This window comes from Blennius ocellaris (assembly GCF_963422515.1).
Source record: "Blennius ocellaris genome assembly, chromosome: 4".
NCBI lineage: Eukaryota > Metazoa > Chordata > Actinopteri > Blenniiformes > Blenniidae > Blennius > Blennius ocellaris.
In genome coordinates this window covers 6,549,338-6,576,016 of record NC_137653.1, presented here as the reverse complement: position 1 = coordinate 6,576,016, position 26,679 = coordinate 6,549,338, and the positions used below count along the sequence as shown (strand labels likewise).

General features: G+C 39.7%; 1 protein-coding gene across 1 annotated transcript; it reads left to right on the top strand.

Annotated features, from left to right (window-relative positions):
- Nucleotides 1-1,677: 1,677 nt before the first annotated feature.
- rap1gapb (RAP1 GTPase activating protein b) lies at nucleotides 1,678-25,842 on the top strand. Its single transcript, XM_080494548.1, has 22 exons — nucleotides 1,678-1,725; nucleotides 5,823-5,861; nucleotides 6,057-6,242; nucleotides 7,397-7,500; nucleotides 13,185-13,263; nucleotides 13,350-13,403; nucleotides 13,501-13,584; nucleotides 13,681-13,781; nucleotides 14,174-14,303; nucleotides 17,326-17,481; nucleotides 17,639-17,710; nucleotides 17,818-17,904; nucleotides 18,193-18,357; nucleotides 19,816-19,947; nucleotides 21,479-21,556; nucleotides 22,240-22,349; nucleotides 22,673-22,789; nucleotides 23,100-23,229; nucleotides 23,564-23,663; nucleotides 24,142-24,251; nucleotides 25,483-25,527; nucleotides 25,615-25,842. Exons 1-21 carry the CDS (start codon nucleotides 1,687-1,689, stop codon nucleotides 25,489-25,491), a joined length of 2,082 nt encoding a protein of 693 aa, XP_080350674.1. The 5' UTR covers nucleotides 1,678-1,686; the 3' UTR covers nucleotides 25,492-25,527; nucleotides 25,615-25,842.
- Nucleotides 25,843-26,679: the final 837 nt, after the last annotated feature.

Sequence of the window (26,679 nt, the reverse complement as noted above, 5' to 3'; positions counted from 1 at the left end):
GCTTGAGAAAGCACAACCATTTTTTTTTTTTTTTTTTTTTTAACCTAAGCGGAGATGGAGGAAGGATGAATACCACAAAGCAAGCATATTCATACAGATGATCAAACCCATTTCTGTTTTTGGATTTGTGTCAACTCTTTCCTCCAGACCTCGGACCTTTTTGCCATGATCGAGAGGATGCAGGTACTGTCAGTGGTCTTCCAGCTCAGCCGTCTGTGCTCACTGCTTCAACTCTGATCTCGATTGGCAGGGTTTATTCAAATTAGATCCTCTCAATTTTATTCACTTTGAACACAAACTTCTGTTTCCAGACTCCAGTTGATCTGCCTTTCTTGCTACGTTTTTTTTTTTTATGCAACTCGGCTACTTGCAACACCTCTCTGTGTGTCCATGTTCTCATGTTGTTGTCGTTAATGTGTCTTATGCAGCAGAAAGAATCAAGCTGTCTTAAGAAACCCTATTCTCCTCGATGTGTTGAACAGAGCTTTTGTGTTTTATCTTCACAGCTGTTTGCATCATCAGATGTGTGAAGTTTTTTTAATATGCTGAGGTGGATTTGTAGGAATCTGCTGGGTTTTTTTGTTGGTTTTTTTTGTTTTTTTTGTTTTTGGAGCCGGTCACAATGTACTACACAGTTGCACAGCCCAGAACGGTAGATTCTGAATAAGCCAATAAAAAAATGTGAATACATTTTGAACATGGATGCATGTACCATCAAACTAAATCTTTCTTTCTGTGTAACAATGGTCTGTAATCCGACGGTAGGTTTCCATTATGCATGTTCTGCTTCAGTGTATGTTAGTTGAAAGCAAAGAATATTGAAGACATAAATAAAAGCATTGTTGTTAGCAAATTATCTCTCTGCACGTTCAGTGCATAAACCTAAAGATATAACATACATGTATATACATCAGTAGAGGTTGTGAGGCCCTTCAAATCTTTTATCTATACATTTTATTTTATGCACATTCACCGATTCAGATGATCGTACATTATATTGGGAGTGATGTACACTTGCCATTAAACTGTACAAAAGTTGGGTGAAGGAGATAGAATGGCACTGGAACAGTTCTCAGAGTATATCTTTAATTAAAAAAAAAACATTTCCAATTTCCATTTAATGTATCTTCCTTAGTCCTTTTCCTTAGCACAAATGGGCATCTGATTTGATATGTTTCAAGTCGAGTGACAGGGTTTCCAACATAAAAGGGCTGATGATCAGGAAAGCTTTGTTCCACATCATTCTCTGTGCTTTGGGAAGTGTCAGTAGCTTCGAGTCAGCGGAATAAAAACAGTTAAAGTAGATGATAAGCTCTATTTTGGCACTTGACAACCTTCATAAAAAATTGTGCTTCATGATAGCTGTTGTAAAGTGGAATGGTAACACCATCTGTGTGCTTATTGACCACTGCTTGTGTTTTTTTTAATCGACTTCAGTCTCTGTTATTGCTTCTTTTTACTTCATCTTCCCGTTCAATTGATCTTGATTACTGTAAACTATTTGTCACACTCACTGCCTTGCACTTTGCTTCTGTACATTCAGTGTTATGGGTCCTGGCACACTCTCTAAACCACTTTAATATGCTTCTCTTCGCCAACATGTGATCCACTTATGTAAATAATTCACCTATGTTGTCGATGTCCTGTCATTTTTTTTTTCTCTCCTTTTCCTCACAGGGTTTCAGAATGGATGAGCAGAGATGCTCCCTGCCACCCCCCCTTAAAGTGAGTTGCAAATCCCCACATATACTCATATCTACTCATAGGGCACAGTCTGGTGAAGCCATCGTAATGGCAGAGTTATAAACCTTTCCTTATCAGCTTGCAGACAGACTCACCGGCTGAGTTAAGGACTCGACAGGGACGAGGGCAGCACAGTTCCTCGGCTTGTTGTGGTTCCAGGAAAGGCTAATGCAGTTACTATTGGCTATGGCAGGTGGTCTGGGGTCAAATCAGAAAGGCCACACAAGCATGAACTTCATGAAAATGGACACACATAATGTGAATTTGGTATCGAGTAAGTAAGAGCCCTTCACATCAGTTTTGTAAAAATCCTCTCCTTACGGGGGCTTTCATATGCGTTGCAACAACATCCACATCAAAATTGATGATTGATACATTGTCATTTCACATTGTTTTAATAACCACTGAGCATGACAACATGTTAAACATGATGGATGTTTATGCAAATACTTTGAGCAGCTTATCAAACAGGGGAATTTTGCACTTTTCTGCACCATGATTTTATGTTAAATATATAGTTTTGTTGTATACTCTATGATGTTTCGGGGCTTATTTGTAACAATATGGACGCCCCTTCTACATGTCGCATCATGAACTTGTGTAGTTTAGAATGGAGTGATTACTTTCACACTCGCATTGCACCAGATAATAACTGGAACTATTCTGAGACTAAATACAGAGCAGTCTCAACGCAGATGTTTTGGTTCGTGTGTTCACACTTACCTGCTACACTGCACTTGATCCCGTCAGAATTTATCCCAGCTGAATAAGAATGAAGGAAGAGTACAGTTTGGTGGTCTATTACATGGTAAACACGGAGAGAGAACATTAGGTTTGAAGAGGAAAGTTTTATATCCCTGCACAACATGAATGGTTAATGTGACTCTTCACATGATAACATTGATTAAAAAGAATAAAATCACTCCAGTGTGAATATTTGGCAAAGTACCTTTTAGCGACTGGTGAATTTATCTCTTGAATACAATTGGAATGACTATGGCACTGTGAGAGTGCCAAATACTTCTGGCCATCTATTCCACAAAATGTTTGAAGTGAGCTTTAGAGATTTATTTTCAAACAGAGACGAGTGCGTCAGTGAGGTAAAGCACCGATGGAGGGCAATGTGTCCAGCCTCTCAGCGCTTCAATTCATCTCGGGAGTTGAGGTCAAGGCTGTGAGCACAACATTCGAATCCGTCCACAGCAAACTCGCACAGCCAGTTCCTTCTGGTCTTGAAATATCCTGCAGGGGCGAAAGTTTCATGGTGATATGTGGAGTCTGCTGTAACAGAGCAAGATAAACACACTTTACCTAAAAATATTACTGGAGCTTACATTTTCATTAATTAGCTCGAGTGGACTTGCTGTGAAAACAGACTAAGACCTTGTAACCAAAACAAGCTGACAGTCAGGAATGAGAAGAGACACATTTATTTTCTTCACGGCTGTGCCACAGCATATATCTGAGTCTGTTTTATTGAGCATTGGCATATTTTGAGTTCTGCTTTTGATACCAGAACAAATGTAACTATAGTGGAGTCAGCTTTTTTTTCTTTGCAACTTCCCTCAAAGGTAGCAACCCTGTCAGTTTTTTGATCTTCAAAAAGAACTCTGTCTAAACGAGGCATCTGCAACCTTTATGATCAAAAGAGCCATTGTTACCTTCCTACCACCAAATAAAATTAGTCTGGAGCACCAAAGCGCATTTAATCTTCCGATTGAAGATAATACGCTCGCACTTTTTTTGAAGATAATCTTTCAATTTTAGTTTTGCTTTATTTACCAAAGCATCAGTTAATGTTTAAGTACCAAAAGCTTATAAAGAGCAAGAGATTAACGATCTTGTTTAAGAATTTTTTTATTTAAGCTGAACTGAGAGTTATGGTTGAAAACTCAATAATAATCACTTTTAGCAAACGTGACAATACTGCTACTTCTGAAATGCTATTTAATGTAAATATCCTGTTCTCTTCCACAAACTGCAAAATATGATTGCTTTTTTCCAAGATTTGCCCCCCATGTTTCAAAATTAAGAAGGAAAAAAAAAACAATAAATATAGTCATTAAATATGTGTAATTGTGTGGAAAATTTCTGTTATTGCCAGAGTACCTTACCCAGCACTGGGACCTAGAACTGAGCAATACCCAAAAGCAATGCAGCACCGTGGCTAGTTGCCTTGTTGCTACTGAAATAGAATGAAAACCAACTTATTCATCCAAGTAACAGACTTGCCCGCAACATTATTCTGAAGAAAAAGACTGAGGATGATAAGATTTCACATTGCACGTGTATTTCTGAAGACATTTCATCTTCTTTATCATATTTTGTACGTCGGAAAAAAAGCGACACTTTAAAGATGCCACTCATTCTTCTTTACGTTTATTATTTTATCTATTCTTTCATATGTGCACTCCAATTGACATAAAACTAGGATCCATTAGGCCCCCTGAACTAAAACGAGGGAGAATCCCTGATCTATACCCAGTCAGTCAGCTCACCATCCCAAGTGAAATGCCCCAGAATGGATTGCAATAAAATTTCATGTGTATATATGTACAGAGTCCTCAGAGGATTGGAATCTTATTGCTTGGCAATTGTCTCACTTTTTCTTTAGAGACTGTTATGTCTCTGTGGAAGCTAAAAAAGCCAGAAATGCAATGCTGTAAGAAACGTTTACTTTCACATGGTGAAACAAATGGGGAAAAAATGCTCTCATTTCTGGGACCTATAGACGTAGCCTTAAATAGAGTACGTCAGGGCATACTCTGCTGGTTGAATGGACAACTCGTCCACAAAACTGCAACCCCAGACAACTTGTCCATTTGATTCCGTACTACTCATCCACGGCAATTTATTTCAGCATTCTTGATTTGAAGGATTGGATTTCAAAGTATATTTGACACATTTGGAAGGATTATTAAGTATATTTTCCACAAAAACATAAGATATGAAGTATATTTTCCACAAAACTATATTTGACACAAGACATAAGCAGTGGCAGATTTTGCTGTGACCGCAAACTCAACAGTGGGGCACCGTGCACCAGCTCAGATATGGTCTTCAGGAATACGGTTTTCAGAAATGTATTTCTGAAAACAAATAGGATGTGCAGTTGAAAAGTTAAAACGCCGCTTTGTAGCCGACAGCTTTGTCGCCGACAGCTTTGAATGATGCGTTCCGGTGCATCATGTAAGTCCGCCCTCTGACATGTTAACAAGCTGCGGGGCTCATGCAGTAGTATGTGCACAAACAAAACTATTCTTTGTGAGAGAATAAACATTTATTGTACTTTGCTAAATATATATGGACATATACTAGATATATGATATATATAAAATATCAATTAGAAGTAATATGTAAAAGTACATTGTACAGGATTTATTCTCTCAAAATAATTCTGAAATCTCATCCATGGACGAGTTGTCCAACAATCGCTCTGCTGGGACTGTTGAAAGGTAGTCTTGTCAAAAGAAAATCACGACATGAGAATAACTGAAAGAGGGTATGCTTTCTGGAGAGCAGCCGACGGCAACAGTAAGTGAATACAACTATCAGGGGGTAAAATGAGAGGTGAATTTTCATAGAATGTCTAATGATGTGTTTGGTGTCTGCGTGCATTAGCAGCCACTATCGCGCACCGACTCATTCGTGTCAAGTAGAATATCGCTTTCTTCTTCTTGGAGAAAGGTTGCTGTCCCCTTCGCAGGTTGATAATGAGAGGTTTTAGCACCTTGTCACTGCAGGTTATAAAATATGTAAGCTCCTACCTGGATAACGGCTGAATTTAAACGGGTTCCTCAGCCGTTACATAATTACAGCAGGAGCGATGCAGCCGGAGAAACTGCACAATACAGCCACAGTATTTGCGTGGGGGGGGGGGGGGGGAGGTGATTGTGTGACCTATGTCATGTGTTCAGAATGAGTAATTATGATTTATGTGGAAGTGAATGACACTCATGGTTAATATTCTGTCACACTGTCTCTGCCTATTGTTGTGTTTCTTTGAGTAACCAAAACTGAAAGTATGAGTCGAAGCAGCTGTTTGTCAGTTTGACTCATCGTCTCTTCTCTTTGTGCAGACGGAGGAAGACTACATCCCTTATCCCAGCGTTCACGAGGTACATGCAATATAACGTACACTCCGTACACTGAACGGTGTGTCAGACTCTGTTAAACTAAAGGTTACATCATAGGAGCGATTAAAGGAACCACACTTTCTCGAGAGCAAAGAAATCAATGCAGCCCGTGTTCCCACACAGTGGTTATTAATTACGAATCGATAGTCAACCTTATTATCTTGTCATCGCTACCAGGTGCTGGGCCGCAGAAGTCCATTCCCGCTCATCCTGTTGCCCCAGTTTGGAGGCTACTGGATCGAGGGCACCAATCATGAGCCTAAAGACGCCCCCGAGGCCGATCAGCCTCCTTGTCCAACCTCCCACATCAAATTGGAGACAAACAGCACTGCCAAGATTTACAGAAAGAATTTTATGGGGAAGGTAAGGATCGATGATTTTTCCTAGTTTAGTGTACTTGAAAAATGTACTCGCTCCTTTTTGATTGCCGAAGCTTTTCCTCTAAAGAAAATTGTGCGTATTTGACAGCATCCATTGAACAACCATTTGTATTATGTGAGAGGATCTGCTCTGTCAGAACTAAAGCTTGACTATAGGACATTGAGCAGTGATTGTTCACACTTCCCTGGAGCCATCGGGAAGAAATCTCCTTTCATTTGTGTTTCGTACAGTTGATTCAATGATATCTACAGCAATCGCTGCGACTCTGCATAACCAACATTGGGCCATTTCAACAAACCCATAACGAATTGTCATCATCTGTGAATTTACTTCAGGTGTATTGCACTAACAAAGCAAATAGTTTCTCTTGATTAGCAATTTAGCCTTACTTTTAGAAATATATAAGTTTGCAATGTTCTTTTAGTATCGATATTTTATTTAGGGGATGATTATGACTTCAATGTACAAGATTTTACAAGTATAAAACAATTGAATTGGCAAACATTTGAAGTGTTTAAAGAGATCGTCGATCATAACTTTTGCAATGATTATGTAAGTGCTCTCTCACTGTGCGTAAAGAAAGTCTCTATCGTATATACAGGGTGTGATTTGTGTAGAAACGAGATTGGGAGGGATGAAAAAAGGGTCAATGAAAGCATAATAATGAGGAGTTTAAAAGTAGCATGTGTTTACCAGCTTGAAGTAGCTGTATTTACTGCATGGTGGAGTTACGTTTTAATCTTCTTTGATAAAAATAAATTAACAAAAGGCACCATACATCAAGCAGAGGGGCTGTAGACCCCCACCAATCCCCTCCATCACTCCCGCAAAATCACATGCTAAGTATATACAGTACAAAGTGTATTGACTATATACCCCCCCAAAAAGTAATTGTCTCCATTCCATCATGTAGTGTTGCATAACTGAGCAAATCTGCAATCCAAATAAAAATCACTTAAAGAGCAAAGAAAAGAAGGGCGGCTAAACAAACGGTTTACTTAATTAGAAGACTGTTGCTCTCTTTAACCCCACATTTCAAACCTATTGCAGCCTTTTTATTATCGTGTCATCCACTGTCAGCTTCTGGAAGCGCATTCATCCTTGCATTAAAGTTTTCTTCGCTCATCTGCCCCCAGGAACACTTTAATTACTACACCATGGATGCCGCCCTGGGCCACTTGGTCTTTTCAATGAAGTATGATGTCATTGGGGATCAGGAGCATCTGCGCTTGATGCTTCGGTACAGTTTCCTATTATCTTCATCCTCTGACTTGTTTCCGCTCCCATTTCTCTGTCTGTTTCTCTCGCTTGTTTCTTTATTACGGCGCCTTTCTCATTCGCCTTTTGTACTTGGTTCTTTCTTTTTCCTGTTTTTTCTCTCTGAATGAACTTTCCTTTCTCTGGCTCATTTAAACATTGTATCTGTGAAACCTCAGCTTTAAAAACTACTGTGATGCATTATTCTTTCCCATCTACTCTATTGAAAGCATGTGTATAGATGACTATTGTTCGAGAGAGATTTATTTTATTATTTTTGTCACGGAGGTCAGTGAGCACTTTCCCAGATTATATTATAGATACATTTAAACATTATTTTCCCACCTGTTTATTGTAAAAAATGAGGATATAAAGGTCTGCCCTTGTTATCACACAGGAACAAATAACATTGTCCTGTCAGGTTTTCTCTTAATCTCAATATAGCTTCTTGTGTTTCCCACATATTTCACACAATCTAATGCTTTCAAGCTTTCTGTATGCATTTGCACATGGGGTTTGAGTCACAGTGATATGAACAATGCAGCTTCCTGTAACATGATGTGATTGAATGGGTGTCAAAGTTGTGGACCTTCAAAATATACATCATATGCACCATATAATGTTGGATAATTGTGGCTGAAATGTATGTAGTGCCAATCATAATGTGAATTCACCTAAATCTATATGGGCTTTCAGTAAACAGTAACTTACAAGGTTCTGTTTGAGAGTTCACAATATTAAATAGTACAAAAGTGCCCCAAAATCAATACAGTGTTCATCCATGCAGTACAAGATTCATGCTCCCATCCACCGTCTCCCCAGCGAATGTTCTCTCAGTCAGACCCCCCCCCCCCCCCCCCTCCCCCACACACACACACACACACACACACACACACTCACTCCTTCCCCTTCTGCTAAAGGCAGACAAGAGGAAGAGAGGCGGAACTCAGCGTACCGTATAACCTGTGAATTAATTTTAGCGCCCAAGAGACTCCACTCCAGATTTTAATAGCCCCCTTCTCTCTTTGTTAATGGAGCGTCAGCGTGGGTAAGTGCCCAGAGAAGTAACAGTCTCGCAGCCCACAACAATTCTTCCTTTCAGCAGTGTTTTCTCAGTGTGTGGGCACCACCCACAGTGACCCCACCCGCTCCAGCTCGTGCAGCCACAGACACAGATATGAAGTTAGACGAAAAGCAAATACGGGATCATTAAAATGTATTTATTTATTTTTATTTATTAATTTTTTTCAAAAAACACACACACCTTAAAAAAACATTTTTTTGTGTGTGTATATAAACATTGTAGATTGTTCATTCCTTGGTTTTTTTGTGTTGCTAAATGAGTTTTTAGCTTTTGAACCCATCACTGGGAAAAGTGACCATATTTGTCAACTTCTTATTTTCTTCAAAATGTATAATCTCAAAGAAATATGAGAATAAAGGACAAATACGTTGCACTTGTTTTTGAGATAGGTGATATGTTGATAGTATTTATTGAACTCCATAGTGTTTGGCCTCTTTGCTTTAGCGAAGCATCATCCTGGCAATACTTGATTAATGAATTTGTCTAAAAAAATCTGAATTACTGTGTTCAAACACTATCATTACAGAAAACTTGTGCAAGTACCACTATCTATTACCTAACACTGTGAATCGGTCTAGTAAGTCATGTTGAGCGTAGTTTTCTGGAGATACCATGTCGTACTGCAGGATTATGGTTCTCAATAATGTCATTTTTTATCATGGATTTTTTTTGCCACTTTTCCATAAATTTGATCGTACACTTTGTATGTAATAGTGCATTTTTATACTGACTTAATGTACTAATGTAGAACTAGTTTAGTGAGTGTCCTATATGGGTTATTGTAGTTTAAATTGGTTGTTGTTGCCAATTAACTCACTGTTTTACTATTTCTCTTATTTAAACAAGTTGTCTTAGATTTTTCTTAGATTACATTGTGTTTCAAAATATTTACAAATTACTGTCATTGTTCTCTACAGAAGCCTGTGAATAAACAGAAAGTCACACAGAGGCTGCTTTGACATCCATGGTGAACATGAATGTCAGTTAAAGGAACTTCTGTCTGCGAAACTTGAAGCACCTTGCATTTGCTTCACCATGGAAACATTAAAACAGACATTTGTTGACAGTACGTTTGATATTTAACTCCTATTTAAGTTTACAACGGTTTATTCATATGAATCTGTTTGGAGATGAGAGACAGTCTTACTGCTGACTTGTAGGTATAATATAACAGCAATATAACTGTATCACCTCATAGCTGTTTGAACTATAGTTACGACACTCATAACGGCCGACAATGCGTGTGTGTCAGTGGCGAGGTAGGATAGGATATGATCTAATCAGTATTGGATTACAGCACTGTGGCGTAATCGCTAATTAATTCTTAATCCGAACCTCAACACTGTATCATAACGATCACACTGATGCCCGTGGGTTTTTTTTTTTTAAACATGAGCGCTGTGCTGTAGCACTGAATATCAGCACATCAGTAATAATATTTGGATGAATTGAACGGATCACAGCTCTGGGAGAAAGAAATATCTCCTATTTTGTCATTTTTGTGGGAAGAAGTGTGACAATGGCTAACTCAAGGGTCTGCATTCATGTAGTGGCCCCCTGCGGCTATCCACTAAAGTACACTCAAATAAAGATTTTTTTTTTATCATACTTGATATTTTGTTGCACAGCAGACAATCTTTCAAAGGGACTCTTGTTCAAGGTGACAAATGTGACACAAAATAATGTTTCACGAGTTTGTCAACTAAAAATATGCATCATGTCTGCTCTCTGCTTTTTATTTAAGATGAGTAATCTTTTCCAATCCCACGTTTCAGTAAGCTTATCATGACTAACTAATCCATTAATAAATACAAATAAAGAAGTCTTGAAGGGGGAAAAAAATAACAATTTGCCATTCAACTGTCGTGTTTTCACTGCAATGGATGCCGGAGGAAAATGAGCAAACAACAAAGGCCAAAATTAAAAGGACTAAGCGGCTGAGATGGATCTTTTTTTTTTTTTTTAAATCAAGATGCTAAGAACACTATAAAATCTAAAATGCCCAGCCTCCCCAAAAATGAAATATAGCTTTAAAAAGTAAACAAAATGGTTGATACGTTGAAAAATTTTAAAAAGTACACAAAACAATAAAAAATTATATATATATATATATATAACTGCTGAAATTGCTAAAATCTCAATCTACCTAAACACCTACATGAACTACACCTTAATTTCTTGTTAAAAACAAAATTATATATTTAATTTTAAAGGGTGTTGTGTCTTGTTTTTGCAGCTCCAAATAATCAAATCATCCAAATAATCAAAAATAGCTTGTAAGCCCCTGACCGCCGTGATGCTATTTGCTTCTATTGGTCAAACTAAGGACAGTTTGAATGAGTTTGAGTCGTTATTACATTATAATGCCTGGCAAGCTGTTTCCTAAGAATTCATTTGTCAAACCACAAATCTAAAACATCCTAATAACTTGAAACAACATGTACAGATTTAAATCAACACAGGCTATTCTTTATTCCCATCTGCTGGGGACTTGAGCAGCATGCCTATACTCCCTGTGCATGAAAATCTGTAAAATGCCCCTTAACACAATGCGCTTATTTTCTGCCCTACAGTGGTAACATAAACATTTGATGTGGCTGCTGTGGAAATGGAACATAATGATAAATTGAAGGGCAACCGTCGGTCAAACTGACACTTCCAGTTAGCTTGTTGCACATTTCACATTACAGTAAATGGAACAAGATGAACAGCAGCTCATTTCCTACAAATTTATTAGTCACAGCATGAATCTATCCAGACCGAACTAATCGCATTACTTCAACAATATCACACTAGAGGGAGTGCTGTTGTACCGAATGTCAATTCAGTTGTAGGTTTCTGTATTTCTGCTTTATTGTAGATTTATTTGTATATTTGAATTCCATGAGCAGCCAGAGAATAAAACAGTGTCGACACTTGAAATAGCTGTGAGGCGGAGGGGCGCACAGGAACATTCCAACAGTACAATGACTTTACAGACAATTTAAGTCATTGTTGCTGCTGTGCCTTTATTTCCCCATCCGTTTTATTTGAGGCCGATTTGACTGAAGGGTATTCTCGCTACTTCCTGTGAACCGATGTTCACGTCCTGCAGAGTTTCCATTGAAGTGAACGTTTTTCTCCCTGCTGTTTGGAATGTCACAAAACATGGCTGAACAAACTGCGCTGAGCAGTAAAACACTGCTACCTCAGAACAGGCCTGTAAAAAAACAACAAAAGAAAAAAACATTGATACACCCAAGTATGTTTAGGCACTACTGTAAAAAGTACATGGCCGTCTTGGTCTGAAAATAAGGTTTTCAGAGCAAATATTTTCAAAACGTTTTTTTTTTCTCAAATATAGACGACTGAAACGGGTTGAATTGAAAACATGTGAACTAAAAGCATTTTAACATGTCGGCACTATAAGGAGTCGCATGCTCCATACAGCTCTTTTCCTTTGCTGTTTCATGTTGTTTGCCAAAACTCTTTCGGAGCAGTTTTATGCTTCAGGACATCATACGGACAACTTTTAGCATGACAAAGACTAATTCTTTCATTCGCAGTGGAATTCTCTATCACTGATCTGTCCCATTTTGTTTACATTGACTAATGCTGAAGAGCATTTCCTGTTTGATTCAGGGATTCTGAGACAGAATTCTTGTATCCGGACCAATACGGTAATTCAGTAAATTTGGCGTACAAATCAGGCATTTACATTCTTATCTTTTTTGCTCTCATGCCTTTGGATTTGGAAAAGCTAAAAAGACAAAAATGCAATCTCTTAAAATACACATGCTCCACGCACACTGTTTAAACATGTGGAGAAATCCAAAGCATGGCAGGCTTAGTTTACTTAGTTACGCTTGCTAAGCTATGATTCAGAAATTGCTGTTTGAGGGAGGGGTTTGTAAAGTCCATAGCAAAATATGTTTGGTTAATTATCCCTAGCGGTTGCTGGGAGGTGGATTTAGCTGCTTGCAGCGTGAGGGACTTTCCTTATGCTAAGCTATGGTAACCAGGTTTTCCCCTCTAGCCTAATCTTTTTTCTTTTTTTTTTGCACAAATATGAAAGTTCACCCAATTTGTTTCTTTACCGTTACTTAACCAGTAACATTGAGATTTAACATTAACTGGGTTTCGTCCAATACGTACAGCTGAAACGTAAAAATATAGCTTCACGTGCACTATTTAGTTATGTGAGAGGCTCAGCTTAGTGGACTTCATCTTCTCATCTGCAGTCACTCATAAATTCCACCATGGACTATTACTTTTAAGATTTTCTGGACATGGATTACTGTAAAGCACATGGCGGAAGCACAGTTTTCAGTGTATTATTTATTGCACTCCTTGAATCGTTCAGTGACCTCCTAAAAAGTAATGATGTCAGTTTGACCTCCTTCCAGGCTCAAACCCATCAAGTGTAAAGACTATTAAGCCCCCCTGTTTCCTCGACGCAGCTATAGGAGAGGTCCCTCTTGATTTGTCTGCACCTGCATGAATGTTAAGCAGCAAGAATGAAACCATTAAACCAGGAGGATTGCATAAGATTATGAACAGAAAATGGCGCAGGTTGACTTTTTTTGCACTTGTTTGCCTTTCAGAACAAAGATGAAAACCTATCACGATGTAATTCCTATTTCCTGCCTTACCGAGTTCCCCAACGTGGTCCAGATGGCCAAGGTAAGCAGTTTTATCGTGCTGATTCATTTTGTTTAAAGAATTGTTTAAAGTGGAAACAGCTAAAGGAGTTTCTTTTTCTATTGCAGCTTGTTTGTGAAGAAGTAAACGTGGACAGATTTTACCCTGTCCTCTACCCCAAAGTAAACATCAGACACACTTTCTTGTTTTCCTCTGTGCTTTTCACAAACTATTCCGCAGCGTTAAACGTCACCAGAAACTTTGTGCTTTCGTCCAAAGGCATCGCGGCTCATTGTGACCTTTGATGAACACGTAATCAGCAACAACTTTAAGTTTGGAGTTATTTATCAGAGGTTTGGCCAGGTGAGTGCACTTCATAGCGGCTGCTGCTGATAATCTTTGCTTTTGAAGCCCATGCGTCACTCGTCATTGAAAACCTCATTCGGTTTCATCTCGCAGACATCGGAGGAGGAGCTGTTTGGAAACATGGAGGAAAGTCCTGCCTTTGTTGAATTCCTGGAATTTCTGGGCCGGAAGATCGAGCTCCATGACTTTAAAGGGTTTGGCCACTTTTAAGTTTTCAGCTATTCACATTCAGCTACTTTCTACGGCACTCGAGCAAACGTCTGTCAGGAGCAGGCCATCGTTCACTCTGCTATTGATCAGAGTTGGCTTAAAATGAATGCCTGAAAAAGCGATTTAGAGTGTCCTGATATGTGTAGAGTGGCTGACATTGTGATTGAGTGGGCAGGAGAAGTGCCCTTGGCATTCCTTCAATGATAAATGAGCAGGGATGGACCGAGGGCTCAGAGAGCACGCACCTGTGTTTCACTGCTCTGCTCTACTCTCCTCCGTCTCCTGTCTTTTTCTCCTCGGTCTTTCATCACCTGGCTGCTCCTCACTTTTATGCCCTCAAATCCTCTGTTTCTGCTCTCACCTTTTTCCTTTCTAGTTTTCGGGGTGGACTTGATGTCGCTCATGGGCAAACTGGGACAGAATCCGTCTACACAGGTTTCCATAATAAGGAGATTATGTTTCACGTGTCCACCAAACTGCCTTACACAGAAGGAGACTCGCAGCAGGTATAGTGACATTTCAGTAATTAATCAATGTGCTCACAATGGTGCATTTCTTTAAGGATTTCACATTTTTCCCCATGTTGATGTATGGATTTTCCCCTGGTACTTCAATCTCCATTCACAGTTTACAAAAAACATACATTTGAGGTCAACTGTCCATCCTGTAGGTCTCACTGTTTGTGTAAATGGCCGCCTCTGTTTACTTGTCCAGTGATGGACGTCTGACCTCTCCAGGGTGTGACCTGCCTTCGTCCTTATTCAGATGGGACTGGGTAGATGTATTATTGTGCTGATTTGTATTTTACAGACCTACAGTAACTTAGTTGTTGAAAGATCTCCTTGGAACTCCTTCTTGAACCTGTAGCAGCAGCACAAATGAATGGGTTAGGTCTTGAAACCATCCACATGTTGATCCTTTAGGTTCTCACACTCCTACGTTTTTAATTTATTCTTATGTTAAATATGTATAATCACTGTGATCAGTGCATGATTTTTGTCCATGGGCTGATTTTTTTACTTGCTCAGAATGCGATGGAGAAAAGCAGCAACTGTCATAACATGAATTTTAAATACTCTTGCTATCTCTGGCCATCACACAATTATCACAGCTCTATTCAACTCTTAACTGTTTCAGCTGTAACTTCAATGTAATAATTATAGATTAAGCCTGGACTTTGACTATGGAATCTTGACTCTCACCAGGTTTCAATGACACTTGCAGAAAGGATCAAGCAGCTAAATAGTCACTTGTTGTTTGTGCTGAGCTTAAAGGTAGAGTTTGGAGCTCATACTAAACTATGATGTCATTTTCCAAAAGAATTTTAAATTGTGTTTAAACTGGTATTTTATGTTTTGCATTGAGGCTGTTAGGCCTTACTTACTCTCCTGTTCTTTAGAAATACATATATTTCCTATCTCTTTCACCAACATCTGCAGCGTTCCTTTCTGCTGCCGAAGTTGCCCGTCTGTTGGTTTACAGCTGAGGACTTTCATGTCTTTGATCCCGTATTGCAGTCAGCTGCATTTGTCCTCAGCAGCTCTCCACTGCCTCTCAGAGCGGTTTGAACTTTGTTACCACAGTAACCCGGCACAGACGGTCCATATTGATAACGCACGAAGAGAAACAGAGGACATAAACAACACCCACATGAGATGATTCATCGGGGAACTCGAGAAAAAGCAAGGCAAGGTGCACATATAACAGCATGAAATTATTTCTGGATGCACTGCGTTTATATTGACAGATATGACGGAGTACGATCTAACTTGACAGGTTTCATTACAATAACTGGCATCAAGTGTCTCAATTCCGCGCAGTTCTGACTCGTTGTGTTTGCATCTGTGGTGAGGCTCTAGTTTGGCAATTCATCTGGATGGAGAAAGTGGGATGAATGTGAGTCAACTGTCTGTGTTCTCTGTGAGCAAATATCAAAGCAGCAAGCTTTTAAGCTCTAGGACCGTGAAACAGCACTCTGGCTGACTTGAATTTGCTATATTAACTATGTTTCATTGATTCCCACTGTCTTTCTCCATGAAAAATCCACTGATCAAGTATCACAGAGACTTGACTTGTTGCTGATTTCAAAAGACTATGGCTTCCAATCTTTGGTATATAATATGTATTATTTAGCATCAACACATTCCACATTTTAGCTAAGTTGTGTTATATTAATCTGTAATCAAATATTGTCTATCCCTACTGTTATAACAGTTAGTTATTGAGAAAAACTTGTCAGAGCCTTAAACAGATGGTTGATTGTTCTCATGTGAACAAGCAGACAGGAGTTACCAGACAGAGGCTGTAAAGGAATTAAACGCCTGCTGGAAATACAAATACTATCATCTTGTCTTAATCTTCAGGTAAATATTTGATGTACTGTGCAAACAACTGGTGAACTCTGGAGGTGAATTTAGGGGCAACACTTAACAAACTTGTCAGCAGGGTGTGAAGCAACAACGTGCAGGGTGTGAAGCATGACGTACTCGGTGTGCTAAATAATCTGAGCGATGAGGAGCAATAATGCATGCTGCTGCAGAATGAACATCACAATGTTTTCTGAGCAGGAACAGGGAGGGTTTGTGTCTATTTTTTGCCAGGTTTGTCTGAACTGGGAGTATTTTTTTTTTTTTTTTTTTCTTTATCATCAAATTCTCATTTGTTATTGGAATAAAATCGGATGCATATTTCCTGCACTCGCATGCACTGGTAGGATTTGGGCCACACTGTGTTAAAAGAGATAGGGAACACTGAAATGCATATATTTTGCTGTTCTCTTTATCCATTCACATTGCGAATACATTTACTGTTGACTGCCGAGATGGGATCAAATAACAAGTCGAGTTCACATGAGTTCAGTTGTATCTTTCATTTGATGAGGTCTGTATAACTTTCTGCTCAACAGGCAATGAGGTAAGATCACATATTCAACTTTCAGAACCAGAAGAAGGTATTCTCAACTGTTGGATGGTTGTTTCGGTTATAAAAAGATATTTCCTGGATAAAAAAGTTTTTATCCCGATCATGTGCTCTGTCTTCCAATTGCCTCAATGTTCTTTTGGCAACTTCATGAATTTTGGCGTTAAACAAATTTCAGCAATCATAGCACTGGGCCAACCTGCAAGGCATAAACCGTGTACTGCATTTACTGATTAATAGCTTCACGTATTTCCATAATGGCTCTGATTTTTGTATTATCAGAAATAATAGATAGAAGACTGAAGTGACATATAATACATTGCATTAACGTACAAATTAATGTTATATGTGTAATGGATATTAGCATCAAATTGTTCTTGTGGGAGCTGAAGTGGAGCCTGAAATAAATATTTATATATTTCTTATAGAGTTTGGACTCTTGGATCATACTCGTACCTCTCTGCCAAGACTTTTTTTCCCCACATTCAATTTCTGAAGCTACAATTGACTTCTGGAAGTGATTTTGTGACAGGGTTGTGTTTGTCACACTCAAACTGGCTATTTCAGTTGTTTCCACTGTTGTTAGTGTTGTTTATCTTTGCTCTCCAGCTGCAGAGGAAGAGGCACATAGGCAACGACATAGTAGCCATCGTGTTCCAGGAGGAAAACACACCCTTTGTACCAGACATGATCCAATCCAACTTCCTGCATGCGTATGTAGTGGTGCAGGTGGAGAACGCATGCACAGACAATGTTATCTACAAGGTTGGTTCAACACTTTTGTATCTATTGACATTTTTAACCCTACTTCAATTCTATGATTCATTCTTTGGCATTCTTTCTTTGAGGCTTTCCATAGTCAAAAGTGCATCAGTTGGTGTCATTCCGAGGAGATGTATTGCTTTAATGCTTTATCTTCCAGGTGTCCGTGACAGCCAGGGATGATGTGCCTTTCTTTGGACCTGCTCTACCCGACCCGGCAATCTTCAAAAAGGTCAGTGGTCACAAAAATAAATGAACACAGCTCGCCTTTACACACAGACATCATAAAACCTTCACTCGCTCTGAATTTCTTTCTCCTTTTTGCCTTCCGTTCCTCAGGGCCCCGAGTTTCACGAGTTCCTCTTCACTAAGCTCATCAATGCAGAGTATGCGTGCTACAAAGCTGAAAAGTTTGCCAAACTGGAGGTAAGGTTCACACCGAAGCGTGAATGATTTTAGTGTGCATGTTCATGTGTGCATAGCATAGCAGAGAACACACCTGTTTGTGTAGACAGTCAACCTGCTGGCTGTATTCACGATAAGAAGTGGCAACTATTCTCAGATGGCAGCCACAACGCAAAACAAACAGTCTCATTTATACTGTCACTCATATACGTCAGTTTAAAATTGCATTATTACTTGAGTTAGGTTTGCTTTTTCGTTATTGAAATGTGTGGTCGTAAACCTCTATACTGACAGTGGTGTGGTTGTCAGGAGCGAACGCGGTCAGCCCTTTTGGAAACGCTGTACGAGGAGCTTCACATCAACAGTCAGTCCATGATGGGCCTGGGTGGAGACGAAGATAAGCTGGAGAACGGGGGTGGAGGAGGAGGAGGAGGAGCAGGAGGAGGAGGAGGAGGCTTCTTTGAATCCTTTAAGGTACAGCGTCATTTCTCATATTGATGAGGCGCAGCGGTAATCTGCAACTCCACATGCATGACAAGAGAATGGTGATGAATGATGAAACTTTGAGGATGCCTTCCCTCCCCTGTCGCCTGGCTGGGATTCTGGGTATTCACACATGGAAAAAAAACCCATAGAGAATTAGCAGTATCTCAAAGGAACAGCCCTGTGGCATTTGCTTTCTTCACTTGGATGTGACTGCTGAACCCAGTGTGTTTTCTGTTGATGGCGTGGATTTGAAGCTGTGAGTGTCCTGCTGTGTATGAAAGGCATATTGCTCTGACAGAGAGTGCTCCATCAATGACCATTAGAGGTGGAGCGTGGCTCAGCCATGGAGGCACGACAGTTGGAACTGTGTTGTTGTGTGCCTGATGAACGATTTAATGGCCCCCTCATTAGAGGCCCGATGATGCAGTCCCTATGTGTCCTCATGGGCAGCGTTCCTTTGCTGCTCTTCTTCTCCTCTTTCTACATCAGTCACTTGTTTTTTTTTTGTCAAATGTTCCCTTTATCGCTGCACCCTCAGGTACATAATAACTATGCCTTCTGCTCAGTCTTTCTGACTTTGCTCTTTCTAAAGATCCACCTTTTCTTTCATATTTCCATAAACTCCCTCTGCATCGATTTGCTCTTGCTGAAAAACTTTTTTCTTTTACTCCAACTGTTTGAAAACATTCCTCTTTCACTTCTCTTTTACAACTTCTCCAGTCACATCTGGAAAGATCTCCTCTCTGCGCTTCCTTCTGTCGATACCTCTGCCTAGATGTATGGACTACATACTGTCCTGCTGGGTCTTAATGGTCTTAATCAGTCTGAATTTTTTCTGCTGTGTCTCATGACACAAAAAACAGACTCTCTTGTGTTTAATGGCAAGTTAGCTGACATAAAAACACGCCTACGTCCTCCTTCTGTGCAAGCCTTCCCTTTCTTTGATCGCCTGTGAAACCACACATTTTTCACACCACCTCCTGCGTATGACAACTGACCTGCACTGCCTCAGTGTTTAAGCCCTCAACGCTTATCGTTTGCATTAAACCACTTCTGGTGTTAATGCAGCGGAGGTGGTGTATCTATCCTATATGGTTGAGGTATATTCAACACATACCCAATGATCATATTGGAAGAATTTGCTGTATAATGTTGCAAAACTCTTATTCATGCCAAATTTAAATCGACAAAATGTGCTTAATTTAGCATGTACTTGAAAGCAAAGGCACAGATCCTTTTGTGGTACGTGTACACTCAGCATACAAAACATACCACATACGATAGGCTAGGCTTATTTAGAAGCATAAATAAGTGACTTAATTCAGATAAGTTCAGTTGTAGCTTTACATATAGTATGCAAGGTTTTGGAATATCGGTCAGTGTGTTGCGTTTCCACATAATATCCCAGTGGATCCACTGACAGCATCTCCTTATTTCTCTCTGTAGCGGGTCATCCGCAGCAGAAGCCAGTCTATGGACGCCATGGGCCTCAGTAACAAGAAGTCACACACAGTCTCTACTAGTCACAGTGGCAGCTTTACCCACAATCCCGCAGAGAGCCCCAAAACCCCAGGGATTGTAAGTAGCCCATTTTTGGTTGTGCCAAACTCACACACGCATCCAGGCACTAGTGGACGGGTCGCACAGTGGTCACGACACACAGGAAACTCCTGTTCTTTCTCCTCAGCAGCACTTCAGTGAAATTACTACTGTTGGAACATTTTAGCACTTCCCTTTCATTAATATGCAAACGTCAAAGCACTCACTTTCATTCCTGACATTTTAAATTCACTCTTGCTTTGTACTAAAGTAGCTTTCACTGATTGCTTTTTTTTTTCCCTCCTCCACTTACAGTTCATAGTTTTCCTGTTAACAATCTTTTTTTCCCGTTTGGAAACTCAGCAGCATTCATTCATTGTCATCCGTTCTTTATAGCCTCACAGAGCATCAAACTCCTAACATGATAATGAAAAATGAAGTCCATTGTGAAAAGCATATTTATCATCGCCTCGTTAATACTCGTTGGTTGATTGTTTGTGAGTCCCAGTTTAGTGTTCCTGCCCAATAAAGTGAGCTCGATATCATAGCTGTATGACTACCCAGACTCCCTCCCGTCCTTCCCTCCTCGCTGTGCTTCGTCATGACCGTTTTCATCCTTCCAATGTTACAGCCTCCCCGTCTTGCAGCCCTGTGCATGTGTGGCTCCAGAAGAAGCATGACACAAGAAGCCATGAATGAAAGACAGCTCACTGTCCCGCTTGTTTTCTCTCACACAGAAATGGGGGTTGATTATGTTTCAGCTTTTCCAAAGTTTGTTGCAGGTTTGAATTTGACCACCGGCACACATTTTGAAATAAACCAGCGGTTCTCAAAGTTTGGAGCATCCTCCCTCACCCCGGGGGGTTGTTGGTAAGCTAAAAGAGATGCAGTTTCCCTAAAGGGATTTTTCTCATAAATTTTTTGATGTGTGAAGGATAAAACAATGAATTAATCTGTGAAAACACACATATTCATCACATTTGTTGTAAACCATAAGTGCAAGAAACAATGTATACTATTTTTTGTCTTCTTTATTTAACCAGTTAATGTCAATAACCTTTAGGGAACAATGTTGTTTAAGCTCTGTGAAAGAGTGCATCCTCCAACACTTTCAGAACCTCTGAACTAAATTAACCCCACTTCTGTGAGAACTAAGTTTTCTACAAAGTTGCTTGTTCCGGTTGTGTGTTGGTCCTGTTTTGCCCTTAGTTCATCTTCTGAATGCATCACTAAACCGACTTGTATCCCTCAGGGCAGAAACTGCATGCCTGCTTCCTCGACGCCACCCCACCTCCCGCTGTGTGCACCTCCTATGTTAGGAGCCAGTCTGCTTTTTGTTCCCTCGATAACGCTTCTCTATATTTCCTCAATACCATGTCTTATGTACCAGATCATGCTGCAAGCCGCTTTTTAAGCTGCGATTCACCTTGCGTTTAAACTCTGTGCTGTGCGCATGAGATCTTATGATATGTTTTTTTTTGTTCTTTTCCCTCCCTTTCTTGCTATTTCAATCTATCACCCCCTCTCTCTCTTTCTCTCTGCTTCCCCTGCCCTGCCTTGTGTGGCTCAGTCATTGCTTGTCCCAGGGAAAAGTCCCAGTAAATATGGACGCCGCGGCAGTGCCATAGGGATAGGAACAATAGAAGAGGTTCATGTATATTCTCACTTCTTGTTTACAAGTGTTTTTTTTCTTTGCTATTACATCTATGCAATGCATTATTACTACAGATGCCCTGTTTTTAGATTTAAAATGTGCATTTGTGAGAGGTTGCCAGGTATTAAATTGTTTATTTATAATGGTAACGTATAACTAGTGGTAACTGTCTTTTCATTCATTCCAACAATTTTTTTGGTAGCATTTTTGTTTTATGGCTAATAAGGAATGATCCGATATAAAATGAGGTCTTCCTGTAAATCTTGGTGTCATTTAAATTATGTTTCGTACATGATTTTAAATGAAAGCTTTGTTTTGTTGAATTTGTTTTGCATTTCATCAAACGAAGGCTTCATGCATGAATCCATTCCCATCACATTACATTTCTGTTTGACACTTATTACTGTAGATGAACAGCTTTACATTTTGAAAATGTAGATTATAAACAAACTCCCACTTCTGTACACAGTCACACATGCATGAATCACACAGCATCCCAAATTAGAAATATGTACCAGACATTTGACAGTTTGTTATTCTCCCGACTGTTTGCCTTCAGAGTGAAAATTTACTTTTGTGTAAGACGTGGAAATATGCAAGATTGTCAAGGAAATCTTGTGAACTGTATATTCTCCCCAAAACGCGTTTCTCACTTTGCTCTCCCTGCCCACTGTCAGTCGCTGATCATTCCTGGGAAAAGCCCAACCAGGAAAAAGTCTGGGCCCTTCAGCTCCCGTCGTAGTAGTGCCATTGGCATCGAGAACATCCAGGAGGTCCAAGAGAGGAGGTGAGAGGATGGATCTGAGCTGTTCTACAGGCAGTGGGCAGTGCAGACAGAACTGTGCGGCAGCAGATGGAAGCAAGGACATTAAAATGAAGAATATGGCGATTAGAACCATGCACAGTGAAGCAGACAAATTCGGGAATTGCTTAATGATGTTTCCCCTTTTTTTGTTTTGCTTTTGTGAAACTCAGAAGTGGAACCAGGCTCAATTTTATGTCAGGAAAGACTGGAGTGTGTTGCTTTTTGTGAGCAGGCCTGTCAGCAGTTGGTCGGTGACGGTCTGAAGTGACTCATTGTTTTCCTGTTTGGACTCCCCTGTCCTTCAGCCGAGAAGTGTCACCCAGCACCCAGAGGACGCCAGACGGCAGCTTCTTCTCACAAGAGAACAAGTCAGACAACTCCTCCAATCACAGTTCTCCTGAATTCCCTGCCACAAAGAACAGGTGATTATTTTCGCGAATCGGTTCGCTTTGTTGTTTGTGTCCTTACCTCGTTTTCTTTAACAGTCTTGTATTTTTAAAGGTATTTAAAGCATTTTGACATATATTTTCCTAAAGGCACAGTATTATTATATCAGTATCATTGTTGTTACATTCTTGGGTTACTTGTTCAGGTTAATTCCTTGTGTGGGGAGGGATTTGAGCATTCACTTTTTTTTTTTTAAATATCCACCTAAATATTGATTTATTTTACAGTTTCTTTTTTTTATCAAACATTTTGGATGATATAGTGCAGAGTGACCCAGGTCTGTAGTTTGTCCATGTGTTGTAGAGCGCCATCTATCCCCGAGGCTCAGGACCTGTCCCGCTCCTCCTCCAATGCCAGCAGCTTCGCCAGTGTTGTGGAAGAACACGAAGCTGAAGAGGAGTACGAAACTGGAATGGTGAGTAGAGCTATTACCGAAGTGCGTTCACGATTGTCACACCTTCAGACAAGTGAGCTGCACCAGTGATCAATAATCAATTTGTTGTATGCATGTATGTTAACAAATTGAAGCAAAGACTGAGAAGGCTTCGTGATTTTTAACATAATTCAATCGTGACCGGTTAGAAATGTGTTGCACTAGACATATATGTATTTATTGATTTTTAAACATTACATGCACCACATTAGTCATGGTATGAAGCTGTTTGTCAGGAATATTTTTGCCTGTTTTGCGTTGTTGCACACTTTGGTATAAGGGACAGTATCCTAAACTTCCTGTACCCTTCTTCCAGGAAAGCTTATCTTGTGTCACGCCAGTCAAAAAAGACTCATTTGTGTACAGCTCTGAGGTGGAGGACAGTGCGTGCAGTACCAGCCAAGGAAGTTTTCCAGGTAAGTGCGAGAGGACTCGTATTTCTGGGCCAATGACAGCCTGCAGGATTATTAAAGCAGCAAGAAACTGGCATGTTTCCAAAATGTTGTGTTTTCTGAGATCCACAGCATCTGGGGGAGCTCTATATGGGACAAAAAGTAAGAATATCAATGTCAAAATTCTGAGCAATTAATGTGAAAGCACCTTTGAGCGCTGAACTTTGCCTCAGCAGCAACAACAGAAGGCGCAGTCTGTGTAACTTGGCAAACTCTTCTTCAATGACTGAAGTTTACAACGCCGGAAATGTATAAAGCCACAAACTTATCTGTGATTCTCAGACATCTGCCATGCTGCAGTACACTAATGGATCACTGTGAAACATTAATCTTTTGCATGCTGGGATATTCTTTTTTCTTTTTCCCTGCCAGAACAGCTGGAAGCATTATGCAGTTGACTTTATTAAGTGTGACAGCCACACATCTGTCCCCTTCCTCCCAGCAGCTTCTCGTCTTCAGCAGCAGCCAGACGGAGTGAAGACATCAGAGCCAAAAGGGACAGACAACCGGCCAAAGACGGAGCGTCCCCAGCCGGAGCACAAGTTCTCAACGGTGGTTAACATGAGTCATTACATTCTCTACATTGATTACTGATTATGTTTTAGTTTTTTTAACAGTTAACGGATGGGGACATGGGGGCATTGAAGTATGTCTTTCTAAAGAAAATTTTACAGTGAGATACTTTCCTATTCCTATTTTTCCAAGTATCTAAAACACATTTCATGAAACAGAAAACAGAATTTTATAGAAGATGGATGGCGTGTGAACAATATGTTGGAGTAGTGGTCACCTTTAGTTACCAGCGTTTTCAACTTTGCAACACACACGTATCATGATGTGTGTTTAGTGACTGTGTTCAAAGTGAAGCTTAAAAAGAGTGAATTGGTTTAGCAAATTGCAAAAGTAAATAATGTTGAAGGTTCAGTTCAAAGTATTTCAGTTCAGATCACTGAGAATTTGGTTCAGAAGAACTGATTTTGTGTTTTCACAACTGAAACAAACTTCTGTAAAAGTAGCCTGTATAAATGTCATATTTACAGTAAAAGTGAAATTTGGTGTAGCATGAGGAAATGTAAATTATAGTTTGAATGTGTTACCAAAAGGCCGATCTATTAATTGTAAAGTGTTTAAACAGTTTACATTTCAAAAGTAAAAAATCATAGAAATTCAACAGTTAGATAATATTAATTGGTTTAAGATCATCATATTATACTAATATTAGCAGGATTTGAACATGTATACATGATACACAATCGAAAATCTGCTTCTACTGAATACATTTATTCAGATATGCACAATTAAAGGTTAACACACTGCATTTTACTTTCACACAGTTTACACACTTGTGTTAAATGAGTTTATTCATTTTTATCGTAGAATATCTAAATACACATAGCTTGTTTTAAACTATGCACGACGTGGTATCTTCAAATTACATATGTAATAAATATAACAGCGGTATTCAACAACAACTTTATACTGGATTGTATATTAACTTGCAATGTCCGGTATTTTTTTTTAAATTATTTTCACAATATTTTGTTATTTGAATAATTATTTTCAGGTCTCACTAAAGACATAAAAAAAACAACTAAGGTTGACAGGATTGTGTTTAGTTTTACTGAAGGTCTCCGTTAACATTGAAATTGCCTTTTTGTACAAAATGTCATGACAGTGCATTTCTTGTAAAAAAATTTTGGTGTATCTATATTTGTGGAATCTTGTAATATTGACAGGATAATTGAGGCTTTACTTATCGTCATTGTATTTCATCCTCATGCAGAACTGTTAGCTACTTTCCTCCGATCACCACATCGTCCATTTTCAGGTGAGCGTTATAAGTCCTTATTTCTCTATGCCTGCCTCAGCTTTTTGTCCTTATGAATCTTGTATCATTTCTCTCACTTTGTCACAGCATTTCCACGAGAAGCATATTTGGCTGGAAAACTTGCCAAGGGCATGTGAACTCCACAAGTGATGTAGAAAAGGAGCACAGTTAAAATTGGACTGATCTTCCTTTGTAAGTTTCGGCTCGCCTGTCATGACAGCCGCTCAGCGCCATGGACATGTACCAACCTATTTCCTTCAGTCTATCTCTTTGTGGAAACCCCCTGAGTGCTCAAGGTGAAGGAAAAAGAGATTTCCACAGTCATGCGGCATCTCAACTGAGTCGTCCGGTCCAGCTGGTTCAGCTCAGTAACTCCAGTCATTCTACAGGCCAGTAAGGCCCTGTAACCTGATTTTTACTGTAAACAAAGGTAGTGTGTCCTTCAGAGATCATGACTTGGATGAGGGTTTTTATCTTGCGGTTGAAAAAAAGGAAGAAGAAAAAAAAAGGAGCAAACAGCTTTATGCTTGCAAAGAGATGCACTACAGAGAACATTTTCTTTTTCTTTTTGACGTCAAACCCACTTCGCACTGTGATGTTGTACATGAGTTTAACTTGGGTGTATCCGGTGTACGTGTGGCTTGTCTTTTCTGGCCACATTTTTGTGTTTTCTTGATGTAAGTCTTCTTTTTCCGAGTATTCTGCGGTATATATTTGTTGTGTTTTACAACAACAGGGGCAAATTTGTCACGTTTCAATCAAAGGGACTCTTATGCTGTTGTTGGTGGCCGTAGAAACATCAATCGCTCTTGTCATCTTGTGAAGCGAGACATTTCCTGTTTAGAAATGGTGCCACAGTCAACCTGTAGTCAAGCAGAAAGAACTATTCAAGCAGAAATGTAGAGTGTTAGCCCAACGCTCCCGACCAGCAACGTGCATCACCAATCAACATTTTAAGGTTCTGCTCTGTCAAATGCTCTTTGTCACACCCCTCGTGTTGATGTCTGTACGGGTGTGTCTACAATGGTACTGTGCATGGCGTAAATCTGCTTGCCAAAATCCTCTCTTCTGTACACTGTACACCATGCTTGACATAGAGGTGTTGTCCCCGTGATTTGTGTTTTACTGAAAACCAGCCAACATCTGCAGTGC

Bases quoted from the DNA above. Each gene is read 5' to 3' on its own strand.
- rap1gapb (XM_080494548.1), top strand. From the start codon at position 1,687: ATGGATGAGCAGAGATGCTCCCTGCCACCCCCCCTTAAA. The intron at 1,726-5,822 runs GTGAGTTGCAAA...CTCTTTGTGCAG, and splicing joins CCCTGCCACCCCCCCTTAAA to ACGGAGGAAGACTACATCCC. The intron at 13,782-14,173 runs GTTTGGCCACTT...TTTCCTTTCTAG, and splicing joins GAGCTCCATGACTTTAAAGG to TTTTCGGGGTGGACTTGATG.